The sequence below is a fragment of the Benincasa hispida genome, chromosome 4, assembly GCF_009727055.1.
Source record: "Benincasa hispida cultivar B227 chromosome 4, ASM972705v1, whole genome shotgun sequence".
NCBI lineage: Eukaryota > Viridiplantae > Streptophyta > Magnoliopsida > Cucurbitales > Cucurbitaceae > Benincasa > Benincasa hispida.
The window spans coordinates 63,993,118-64,006,224 of NC_052352.1; the positions used below are offsets into that span (position 1 = coordinate 63,993,118).

Consider the following 13,107-nt stretch of genomic DNA (forward strand, 5'->3'; position numbering starts at 1 on the left):
CCGTTCTCTGGACAGTCAGTTATGAGAAGTTTTGGAGGCACAAGCCAACAGGGTTCGAGTCGAAAGAGGTCAAGACCTGCAGCTGGACCGAGTGGTAGATCGGTACCAGGTCGTGCTAGCGAGTCAGTAGCTAGTATAAGAAGAAGACCACTATGCACAAACTGTGGTAAGCGCCATACAAAAGTATGTTATGGCGACAGGAATGTGTGTTTTCAATGTGGACAAATAAGGCACTTCAAGAAAGATTGTCCCCAACTAGGTCATGGAACACAGGGTGAACAAAGAGGAGTTACCCAGGTTGTAGACCAACTTAGAGCGGCCGGAGCCAGAGGTGAGGGATCCGACGCAGCTAAGCAAAAAGGGGTAGCTGGACAACCCGAACAGCAACAGTAGCAGCAACAGCAGTAAAGTAGAGTATACGCTGTGACATACCAGGAAGCGGAAGAGGCTCCAGATGTCGTAATTGGTACGATAACTTTATGTAATCAGTCCATTTATGCATTATTTGATCCTGGTGCTATTAACTCATTCATATCTAGCATGTATGCATTGCATATAGATAGAGTGCTTGAGCATATGAATGAGGATTTATTTATCTCTACGCCTGTAGGAAATATTCTAGTTGTACATGAGTATTACAAGAATTGTGAAGTAATTCTTGGGAATCAAAGTTGGTGGGTTGACTTGATTCCACTAGAGTTCTTAGAGTTTGATGTTATCTTAGGCATGGATTTCCTAAGTAAACACTATGCCACTGTGGATTGTTTTAAGAAAGAAATAGTTTTTAGTAAACCAGGTGAAAAAGAGATAACCCTGGTAGGAAGTAAAAGAATACTTCCAGGAAGTTTAATATCAGTAGTGAAGGCGAGGAAATTGATGAGTAAGGGATGTGAAACTTATTTAGCCTATGTGGCAGTTTCACAGGATAGAAAGCTGAGACTTAAGGATGTACTTGTGGTACAAGAATTCTTAGATGTGTTCCCTAAAGAGTTACCGGGCTTACCAACTGACAGGGAAGTAGAGTTTACTATTGAATTAGTTCCAGGTATAACACCTATATCCCAGGCACCATATAGAATGGTGCCAACAGAACTGAAGGAGTTGAAAGTTCAATTACAGGAACTTGTGGATAAGGGGTACATTAGACCCAATGTGTTGCAATTACTAGGCTCACCTCTCTCGATGCCTCCCAAGCCAAGTCTATCGAGTTTGTCACCATTCCTCTGTGCTTGTCTCGCTCACTGCCCCTCCTCTGTGCTCGCCTCACTCTACGCCTCCCAAGCCAAGTTCGATCAAGTTCGTCACCGTTCCTTCGTACTCGCCTCGCACGCTGCCCCTCCTCTATGCACGTTGCCCCTCTTCTGTGCCCCTGCTTCGACCGAGTTCTTCACCATTCGACCGCCTGTGCCCCTGCTTTGAACTTCGACATCTCACTCATCGGTAAGTCTGTCATTTTGTTATTAAAATGTACTGTTTAAAAATTTCCTTTCATTCTCTTGTTATTAAAATGTTGTTTCTGCATATATGGATAGAGTTGAATTCTTGAAGTTTGTTTGATTTCGTTTTCATTGTAAATTTAATAATATAAAAACAAGAGTTTGAAACTAAAGAAAGTAATTGAAACCTACTTAGATAGAAATATAATTTTAGTAGTGATCATGATGATAAGAATAACATTCATTCAAAGATTTTTTTTCCTAATTACATTGGTTGGGGTTGAATTAAGAAATATTGATTCGTCTAGCGACTGACAAACGCCATGATATTTAGGAGCCATTTATTGAAACTTTTCAAAATATAATAAATCTTAAATTTAATCCCTCAAAGTTAAATTTTATCAAAATCAGTTAATAATAATAATAATTTCATGTAAATAATATATGTGAATATGTTCTACAAAATTTATACTGAAGAATGCTAAAAAATAACAAAAATTATTATTCTTTAATGTTGAAATTATTGTGCTTTTCTATTAGAATTTATTTAAAAAGTTGAACTCTATGAGTCTTTGGGTTTGTTGAGATTTAATTTAAAATTATTGTTTGAATGCAAGAAGATATTATTCACAAGCTTATATTTTTAAAAAAATTAGAATTATGTTTGTCGTTTGTGTTTTTTGCTTTTGTTGTTTAAAAATTAAGTCTAAGTCTAAAAAGGGTTTTTTAACTAAATCTTTCGTAGGTTGAAAACAATGTCTTCATCACCTTCTATAAATAAAGATTCTCCAAGTCTAATTTCAAGTCCAATTCCAAGTCCCATCCCAGATATAACCCCAAATTTAACTCCATGCTTCTCAAATGATGATAATTTGAATGTCGATAATTGTATTATTCTTGATGAGGATATTGAGAAGGGATCTTGGAGTAGACAAGGCGGTTTGTAATTATTGCAAACAAAAATTAGGGGGTGAAAGTAAAGGACAAAAGGACCTATGACAATCCCTATTGAATCCTAACAGAGAGAAGAACAATACATTAGGTTTATATAACTTCGATCAAGAAGCTGCAAAAAAAGCATTAGCTAGAATGATAATCAAACATGAATATCCTCTCTCAATAGTTGAGCATGAAGGTTTTAGAGAATTTTGTAATGTCATCCAATCGTTATTTAAGATGGTGTCAGGAAACACAATAAAGAAGGAGATTTTGAAAATTTACGAGACTGAAAAGTTGAAAACCATGACATTGTTGAATGAGATCAAAGGAAGAATTGCCCTTATAACAGACATGTAGACTTCTAACCACCAAATAAAAGGTTATATGGCTATCACTGCACATTTTGTTGATGATAGTTAGGTTTTGCAAAACAAAATAATCAAGTTTATATATGTCTCTTCTCCACACACTTCTGAGATGCTTCATGAAGAAATAATGGAATGTCTGTTAGACTGGAATATTGATCGAAAATTGTCATCTATAATTGTAGATAATTATAGTACAAATGACTCCATGGTTAATATACTTGTTGATAGTTTGTGTGGAAACTTAATATTGGATGAGAGTTTATTTCATATGTGGTGTTGTGCTCATATTTTGAACTTAATTGTGAAAGATAAATTGGCAATGATAGGAGATGGGATTGAAATAGTACGTAATAGTGTGTCTTTTTGGGTGCATACACAAAAAAAGGGAGAAATTTGAGGAAACTGCTCCTTAGTTGAATGTTTATGATGGTCAGATGTGGAGTCTTGACGGTTGTACTAGGTGGAATTCTACATATTTTATGTTAGCCACTGCATTGAAGTACAAGGCTATTTTTTACCAATTAAAATGAGAAACAAAGTATAGGTGTTTGCCTTTAGATCAAGATTGGGTATTAGCAAAAGAGATGTGTGAGAAACTAAAAATATTTCATCAAGTGACTGAAATATTTTCTAGATCCAAATATCTTACTGCTAATTTTTTTCCCCAAAAATTTGTAAACTGAAATTGGCTATTTCTGACTGGACGAATTTTGGAATTCAAGAGATAAGAGACATGACATCAAATATGATTTCAAAGTTCGATAAATATTGGAAGAAAATTCATGAGGTAATGGCCATGCCTGTAGTTTTAGATCCACGTTACAAATTGAAGTTGATTGAGTTTTACTCACCTAGAATTTATGGAGATACTTTTTATTCTTGAGGTGGAAAGGATTAAAAAAAAATTGTTCAAATTTGGAAACAGAATATCAGCTGAAGCATAAAGGTGAAGGTGATGATTATCGCTCTAAAAATTTAGATGGAACATCACAGAATATAGAATTTGATGATTTTAATGATTATGACTTGTTTGTATCAAATTCCAATAATATGAATCAGAAGCAACAATTTGATGCATATTTGGATTAACCTGTCTTACCCCGATCATCTGATTTGAATTCTGAGTTGGTAGAAATTGAATGGGGTCAAGTATCCCATTTTACAAGAAATTGCAAGAGACATATTAGCCAACCCATTATCTAGTGTTGCATCAGAGTCTGCTTTTAGTACCTGTGGTAGGATTGTAAGCGCACATTGTAACAAACTTCATCCGAAGATGATAGAGGTTTTGATATGCACTCAAAATTGGATTGCAATTGAAGTTTTGACAGGTATGTTAGTTTGTTTATTTTGTTTGACATCTTTTTAGCATTTAATATATTAATTAATATTTTCCTTTATTATAAATATGTGACAATATAAAGTACTAGCACAAGAAAAGAAATGGTTAAACACTTAAAAACTGTTTTAGAAGATGCAGATGATTCCGATGAAGATGGAGTGGTGACTGAGGTATGCTCAAGGATTAACATTATTTTTTTATGACATTTTTAAAGCTTGTTGTCTAGCTTTTTTTTTTGTGACATTATTTGTTAATTATATTTTAAATGTAGGAATAATACTCACAACTGAGGATGTGACGTTGTCAAGAAAGGAGAAAATTTTGAATGTAAAGTCATCGGTGAAGAGAGAAAGACGAGCAATTTATATATTTTAAATGTATAATACATTTGCCTTTAGTTGACTTCTAATTTTTATTCAAACTTTATTTAATTTAAGTTGTACACTTATTTAATGGATTTTTGAGCTTCTAAATTGTGTTTATTTCATAGATTAGTCTATTAAATTTTGTTTATTTTTTGTGGACTAGTCAAATATTAAATAAAATCACTCAAGTTTAAAAAAAGGAGGGGAATCCCTGAGGAGAATTAATAGGGGAATCCCCACCCTCATCCCCACCTTCAAATGGCGGGGAGGGGAGCGAGAATAAGAGTGAATTTCCCCCATGGGGTTGGGGATTGGGGACTCCCCGCCTCATCCCGGCCCTGTTGCCAACCCTAGTAGTGCGGTGTCTTCGATTTTCAAATACATAAGCAACATTTCTAAATATATATAGGTAGTGGTGGGTTTGGTGGGTTGACCCATGTTTTGGGCTAGTATGAAAGAATTGACCATCGCTTATACAGTGCATAAATTGGCCGTCGAAGTCAGTTGCAAGCAGCTTTTCGATTTTTCGATTTGAGTTGGTCACCACTATTACCTAATAACTCTATAAATAGAGGAGTTCTCTTACATTTGAAGGGTAAAATATTTTACACTCTAGAAAATCTAGAGAGAATTATCCCCACGATTAGAAGATTTCCTAGTTCGTGAGCTGAACACTCATTGTAGATACAAGTCTTGTAAAAATACAAGCATTCTTCTAAAACTTCAACTTCAAGAACATCACGTGCTTCTTTTTCTCAAGTCAAGTGTACACATTCAACTAAGAGAAGATTAGATGATTAAGTACTAGAAATTGAACCACATCCACATAAATCAACATAAACACAAGTTCAATTCTACGAAACACATTTCTCCAAAAACCTCGTGCGAACAATATACTTTTAAAGTATAATTGAAACCAACTATAGATTGTAGAGGGATATTTGGTATTTAACTTTAAAATGTTGATATTCACAATAAAGAAAAGAAGTTGAAATTGTTCGCACGAGATTTCAAGAGAAATTTATTTCGTGGAACTTGAACTTTGTATTTGTATTAATTTTGTGGAAAGTGAGTACAATCTCTAATACATAATATTTTGATGCTTTCAAAATAAACTATAGTCTTTAAGGCCTTTGGGCTTGTTGATCTTTTTGGATAATCGACCTTTGGACTTGTTGATCTTCTTGGACGATCGGCCTTTGGGCTTGTTGATCTTCTTGGATTATCGGCCTTTGGGCTTGTTGATCTTATTGGATGATCGACCTTTGGGCTTGTTGATCTTCTTGGATGATCGGCCTTTGGGCTTTTTGATCTCTTTGGATGATCGGCCTTTGAGCTTGTTGATCTCCTTGGATGATCGACCTTTGGGCTTGTTGATCTTCTTGGATGATCGACTTTTGGGCTTGATGATCTTCTGGGATGATCGGCCTTTAGGCTTGTTGATGTTCTTGGATGATCGGCCTTTGGGCTTGTTGATCTTCTTGGATGATTGGCCTTTGGGCTTGTTGATCTTCTTGGATGATCGGTCTTTGGGCTTGTTGATCTTCTTAGACGATCGGCCTTTTGGCTTGTTGATTTTCTTGGATGATCAACCTTCGGGATTGTTGATCTTCTTGGAGGATTAGTGTTCACACGAGGCTTCTGAAGAAACTCGTTTCGTGGAGTTAAACTTGAGTTGGTGTTGATGTTGATGTTGATTTGATGCAATGTGGTTCGATCTCTAGTACTTGATCCTCTGATTCTCTCTCAGTCGAATGCGTATGCTTGATTTGAGGAAGCGAAGCGCGTGATGATCTTAGAGTTGAAGTCTTGGAAGAATGCTTGTATCTCTGAAGGACTTCAGTCTTCAGGTGTGGTCAACTTTAGGAGTTAGGGAGTCTTCTGGTTGTTGGGAGAATTCTTTCTAGGCTCCCTGGAATATAGAATTCCTGATCTATCCAAATGAGTAAAGCTTCTCTATTTATAGAGTTCACAAGTGAGTTTGGGCTTGGCCCTTGGGTTTGAAGAGATTGAATCTTCAGCTTGTAGGATGTGAAGATATGATCAGTTTGTTGAAATCTTCCAATTTTCAAAGCTTCAAATAGTTCAGATCTTTAGTTCTTCAAAATTTGAGAACTTCGGTCTTTGAAGCTTGAAAAGCTTCGGTCTTTAGCACTTGAGAGCCTGAGTCTTGAATCTTGGGAGCTTAAATCTTTAGAGCTTTAATATGTCTTCTAATCTTCAGAGCTTTAGTATCTTTTGATCTTCAGAGTTTTGATATGTTTTCTGATCTTTAGAGCTTTAGTATCTTCTGATCTTCAAAGTTTTGATATGTCTTTTGATCTTCAGAGCTTTAGTGATTTCTGATCTTCAAAGTTTTGGAGGAGTTATGTTCTTCAGATCTTTGGAGCTTCAGACTTCAGATCTTCAGAGAGCTTTTGCCTTCAATTCTTCCAACCTCCCCCAATATGAAGAGATCATACCTCTATTTATAGAGGTTTCTCATGGGCCTTACATGGCTTGGGCCTAACTACTTTACTGGGCCAAAATTGGGTTTGGGCTAAACTTAGGCTTGGGCCCATTTGTTGTTGGACCGAAATACTGGGTTTGAGCTTAATCTTTAATTTAACCCAAAATTTCACCATGAGTTTGAATTGAGTTGGGCCCGAGTGACTTTAATTACTCGACCCAATCCAACTTATAATTTTTCCAATAGGCTCAGACTTTCATTGATGATGTGACAACTCGTGATTCGCCGAAATTTCTCATTCAACAGAAATATATGGTATGTATCTCATTAATTTGGATTTCCCCCACAAAAGGGATATATTAAATTTAAACGTAAAATATGTTATTATTATTATAATTATTTTTTAAGAAACAAATCCATTAAGCAACAAACTAATAAAAATAAATATCATTTAAAGCAGAGGACTCCCAACCAGGATAATTTGAGTTTTACCATGCCTTCTCAATAAAAACCTTGAAGGTAGAGGTCATGGGATCAAAACCAAAAGCATCTTCATGCGCCAAAGAATGGCGATAAATTACAATTATGATCACAATGAACAAAAATAACATTGTCCATGTGAGAGTGATGTCAAATGAAGCTTCAACCACATATGAGTTTATGTTAGATCCGCGGACAAAAGTACTATTATGTCTCTTTCAATTGCAACACGATGATAAACCAAGCCTGATAGCCCCCCCTTTCGAACACTTTGATAGGCCATTCATGGTCAGATGCCTGGAAGCTATACAGATAGGAGAACTCCAAAAGTCATGAGCTACCCACCCCACCACCAACGTTTTTATCACTACACCATGCCACTTCAGTATTTAGCTCCCTGCAATCGTTTGCCGGGGGGAGGAGGATCTATTTTGACTCCCACGACTCTCTAACCTAACGGAGGTTGAGAAAGCCAATGAAATATCATGGACAATAGGAGTTTCTTTGGCTCCCGAATTCATCCAGTTGTATAAAAGTAATGTTAATACATCAATAACATTCTATAGTACTACAATAACTCGAACCATAAAATAGAATCCTTAACGATAATTAAAATACTTATCATATAAAAATATGTATATAATTTAATAATTAATTATATAACCTAATGAAATAAATTGCATAACCCCTATAACCACATTAACATAATTTAACTAAATATAAAACTTGTACCATAAGGTTAAGAAGTTTGCATCTTCAATCTACTCATCCTAAAAAAAAGGGGGGGAACGAATTAGATTGCCATGCTAAAATGACAATAAAATTAAAGGTAATAGATCAATGGACGACTTTGTAGATATGATGATTAACGCCAAAAAGGAAAAATTAGTTTTCAAGGAATTAAAAGCAAATAAAATTACTTCAAAAAATGAAGAGTTTAAATCGTCTCAAATTAAATGATTGTACCTAAAAAGCTGAAAAATGTGACCTAAAAGAGCAAATAAGGAAAAAAACGCCCACCGTGGGGCTCGAACCCACGACCACAAGGTTAAGAGCCTTGCGCTCTACCAACTGAGCTAGACGGGCTGTTGATCTATTAACGAACAGTTTAATTATTAATATTATAATATGAGCAAATCCAATAAGCCCAATATATTAGATTCAGCGATCCAATTGTTAGGCGTCTTCTTCCAAAAATTGGAGCCAAAACAGAAACCCTAGCATCCGCTTTGCTCGTTCGTCGTCTCTCTCGGCATCCATTTTTACGGAGCAAGGTTAAATCAAGCTTCAAGCAATGGCAACCACCGAGAACACTGTTTTGCAATTTTCACAGTCCTCTAACACTTTATCTGCCAAGGTTCATCCTCTGGTTATCTTCAACATTTGTGATTGCTATGTGAGGCGCCCCGACCAGGCCGATCGAGTGATTGGTACTCTTCTCGGCTCGGTTTTACCTGATGGAACCGTTGATATTCGCAACTCTTATGCTGTTCCTCATAACGAGTTCTCGGATCAGGTTTCCTCCTTACTCTGCATTGAACTAAGCTCTAGTGTTTCCTTCATGTAATTGTTCGAGCAACCACTTTTTGAGTCATAATTAAAACCCTAGTTTCTATCCTTTTCCTTGACGAATTGATTTCTTACTCTGTTTCTTTGAGGAAATTAGGGTTCCCTGCCTTCTTTCTGCTCTTTATTTCAATTTGGCTTCTTCGATTATATTGTTCTTTGTCTACAATTTCTTAATGGTTCGTGTAAATTACTTATTCGAGGGAATTGTGAACATTTAAAAATATGGTTGCAGATTGACCTTATTCATTTTGTTCGTTCTTTGTCTCATTGAATTTGAATGATATATTATGTTGGGCTTGCTACTGATGGTTATCGTTTGTTCTATAATTTTGCAATAAATTCACATACAAATTTATACTTCCACTCTTTAATACCTTATTTTCATTCTTTTCATCACAACAGGTTGCGCTGGATATTGACTATCATCACAACATGTTAAGTTCCCATCAAAAAGTTAATCCAAAGGAAGTTATCGTTGGATGGTAAAGCCGATCCTTCTTATCCTTCTTTGTTATGTTTATCAGCTATAGTTAAAGTGCTTCTTTTTGGGATAAGAAACTAGATGTCATTAAGATAAAAGAGGACTAAAAAAATTGCAGAGTTACATAAAGGACTTATTACAGCAGCCCAACAAGAGAAAAACAGTATCATCCAACAGACAAACCTTTGGATTCTCCTCATCTTTATCAACTATATTTAAAGTGCATTAGTTCACTTCCAAAGTTTGTATTTGCAACTATTTTCTGTTGCTCGTCTGGTTTGGCCTTTTGGCCTCTGTAGATTCTTACTCTCCCAAATGAAATTGGTTTCTCACTAGAAAGTTGTCTGGTAACTTTTGTTTGTTTGATAGCAATTGAAAGACCACAAATTTGCTATATTATTTAGTTTCAGGTATATTACACTTGGTTTTATCTTTTTCTCGTAATGTTGCTACATAGTTCATCCAGAGTTCTTGTGATATTAAATACACTTAGATGGCATATGCGATAGACACATTCTTACAGTGTCTTATATACACCATGAATACTGACAGGTACTCAACTGGTACGGGAGTTACGGGTGGCAGTGCGTTGATACATGAATTTTATTCAAGAGAAGTTGCAAACCCTATTCACCTGACTGTTGATACTGGATTTAAAAATGGCGAAGGGACGATCAAAGCTTATATCTCTGTCAATTTGTCCCTGGGAGATAGACAGCTTGCTGCTCAGTTTCAAGAAATTCCTTTAGATCTTCGAATGGTTGAAGCTGAGAGACTTGGATGTATGAATTTAATCAATGCTCATGTTTTACTTTCATTGTTGAATGTCGAAGCTGCACTCTCTATGTCACTATAATGTTGAATTGTCATAGATACCTATCTGCACACCCATTTTTCATTGACATTAATGCACAAAATTTTAGGTGAGTCACTATAATGTTGCCTCATTGAGACAGCTGTATGAAAGATTTGATCTTAAACTTTTTTAATATCCCCAGCTTATGTGAGAAAAGCATTATATTGGTCTGATACAAAATTTAACATTTCCATTTTTGTAGCTTTGCTGGTTTTTGTCCACATTAACTTAGCTTGTGATTTTTTTTTTCTGAGGCTATATTGCAGTTATTAATGTATATCGACGGAGATGCCTCGTTATTGTTTTTGTAATTGTTCGATTGTGTTTGTTTCTTAATCCTGTCCAATCCATTTCTAAACTTTCTTCAAGTCAGTTATATATATTCCGGCAAATCCCCAGTACTAATGCAATTTGTGATGCCAGTTGATATATTGAAGAGAACGTCTGTTGATAAACTGCCAAATGATTTGGAAGGAATGGAAGCTTCAATGGAGAGATTGCTTGCCTTAATTGACGATATTTACAAATATGTTGATAACGTTGTGGTGAGTTTCGTTTGGGTCTCCTCATTTGTTATAAATAGTCTTTCGTTTGCTTATGGTACTACTCTCTCAGGAAGGGCACGTTGAGGCAGACAACACGATAGGGAGATTTCTAGCTGACACTGTAGCCTCTCTTCCAAAACTGTCACCAGCTGCTTTTGATAAGCTGATGAATGACAACGTGCAGGTAAGCTTATTTTACCGTACCTTGTATATTATGATGCTATAAGTAGAGTTGTGATGTTAATCAAATTTTAAGATCCATTTCACTTGAAAACTAACAAGTTGTGCTTTTGAAAATGTGATTTTGTTTTTGGAGTTTGGCTTTTCATGAGGAAACAATCCCGTTTTAAAAACTGAGGACCAAACAGTTATCCTACGAGCCTAAATTATTTGAGCTTGGTGCCTGGTTAATGGTTTAGATGAAAATTTTAAACTTTTAAATGGAAATGATCTGACTGTTTCATCCATTTATCTCCCATTTTCTTCATTCTTTCCTAGGACCATTTGCTGTTGCTGTATTTATCAAGTATAACCAGGACACAGCTGAGCTTGGCTGAAAAGTTGAATACGGCTGCTCAGATTCTGTAACTTCTTCAAACCTGCATCGACGATTTTGCATGTTATTTGTTTGGTGATTGACCAAAATCTAAGAATTCGGGTACTTAGTGTTCTTCTGCATAACGGCTCCCCCTTCTCTTCTACAAACCCCCATTTTGATTGAGTTTCACTGTCAGATTCTTCTTATACTACTGCCTGCTTTGTGGAATATGTTGTCTAGTTTAACAGACGAGGGTGTTGTAGTACCATTATTACCATCAACAAATATTTGTCCAGACGCCCAATTTTCCCCCATACTCAGTATTATGTTGCCACAAATCTTTCTTTCTCATCTCACTTTTAAGTATACTTCCGTCGTTTAAAGCCAACAATATGATTTACTTTCAATTTTCGATCCTCTTCCTGTTGGGATGCAAACAAAGCAATAAGGGATTAAGGTGCCCTTTTCAAAGTATATACGTAATGATGTGTGTGTGAATTTTTATATGAATTTGTTGTTAGTATTCTCATTCACAGAATAATATGAATTTTTCTTAATTTTAATAAATGTTGCTTTAAATTAGACTAACTATTCAATTAGTTCTTTAGTTTATTTAAAATTTTAATCTAAAAATTCCCATACTTATGTGGATATTACCCCATGGGGAATATGTTTTTCATAAATTCTGTGGGAAATTTTTCCATCCCACTTTTCTTCAAACAATACTTAGTAAAGACTAGGAACATAATTTGGTTGTTTGGTTCCATTTTGAATTTGTTTGGTTTGATTTTCCTAGTAAATCAAAACTTAAAAAGATTTTTATGCTGTAGGCACTTGAAAGATCATGCCAAAATTTAAACTCCCGTTTGGTAACTTTTTGTTTTTGAAAATTAATCTTATGGATATTACTTCTATATTCATTTTTTTTATCTACTTTTTACTAATAGTTGATTTTGAAAATTTAAAAAGGTAATTTTCAAAAAATTGTTTTTGTTTTTGGAATTTGGTTAAAAATTCAAACATTGAATTAAGAAAGATATAAATTATTATAAGAAATAAGGATGAAATAGGTTTATTTTTCAAAAACAAAAATAAAAAATCATATGGTTATCAAATGAGGTCTTAGTAATCTGTTTTTGGTTTTTGAAAATAATGTTTATAACACTTATTTCACTTTTAAATTTCTTTCTTATTAATCTATATTTTACCAATGTTTTAAAAAGTCAGGTCAAACTTTGATAATTACAGAAAGTAAGTTTTTAAAAATTTGTTTTTGTTTTTTGAATTTGGTTAAAAATTCAAAGAAATAAACTCATTTTCAAAATAAAATACTCAAAATGAAATAGTTACTAATTAGGCCTAAACATTAAAAAAAAAAAGATCAAGAAAATAATTTGGATGTACAAACGCGCAAAGACTTTAAACGCCCATTTGGTTTAAGCTTCTATAGGTATTGGAGAAAAAGAATGTTGGAGAAATAAAAGATGTTATCAGATAACAAATTATGTTTGTATTTTATTTTATGAAATTAATTCTGGTAACCTAATACAATTAGTAAGATTAATTAATTAATAATGAAAGTCATTTTAATTGGAACATGAACTACAAATACTATTAAAAATGAATATTTATACCAAGTTAAAATAACTAATACTTAAATTATTTTTTTATACCAAGTTAAATTAACATATACTAAAATTAATTTTCTTTATTTGAAATTATTAATAAAATTAATTAAT

General features: G+C 34.4%; 1 protein-coding gene and 1 non-coding gene across 2 annotated transcripts; one reads left to right on the plus strand and one right to left on the minus strand.

Moving 5' to 3' along the window:
• Window positions 1-8,392: 8,392 nt before the first annotated feature.
• On the minus strand, window positions 8,393-8,465 carry TRNAK-CUU. The gene has a single exon. It is a non-coding gene; the product is annotated as a tRNA-Lys (tRNA).
• An 86-nt stretch (window positions 8,466-8,551) lies between these two features.
• Window positions 8,552-11,775, plus strand: LOC120075035 (eukaryotic translation initiation factor 3 subunit F). Its single transcript, XM_039028182.1, has 6 exons — window positions 8,552-8,895; window positions 9,351-9,430; window positions 9,982-10,211; window positions 10,709-10,830; window positions 10,901-11,014; window positions 11,329-11,775. Exons 1-6 carry the CDS (start codon window positions 8,674-8,676, stop codon window positions 11,416-11,418), a joined length of 858 nt encoding a protein of 285 aa, XP_038884110.1. The 5' UTR covers window positions 8,552-8,673; the 3' UTR covers window positions 11,419-11,775.
• Window positions 11,776-13,107: the final 1,332 nt, after the last annotated feature.

Coding starts and splice junctions, on each gene's coding strand:
- LOC120075035 (XM_039028182.1), top strand. CDS start 8,674: ATGGCAACCACCGAGAACACTGTTTTGCAATTTTCACAGTCCTCTAAC. Junction 8,896..9,350: donor ATAACGAGTTCTCGGATCAG/GTTTCCTCCTTA, acceptor TCATCACAACAG/GTTGCGCTGGATATTGACTA. Junction 11,015..11,328: donor TGATGAATGACAACGTGCAG/GTAAGCTTATTT, acceptor ATTCTTTCCTAG/GACCATTTGCTGTTGCTGTA.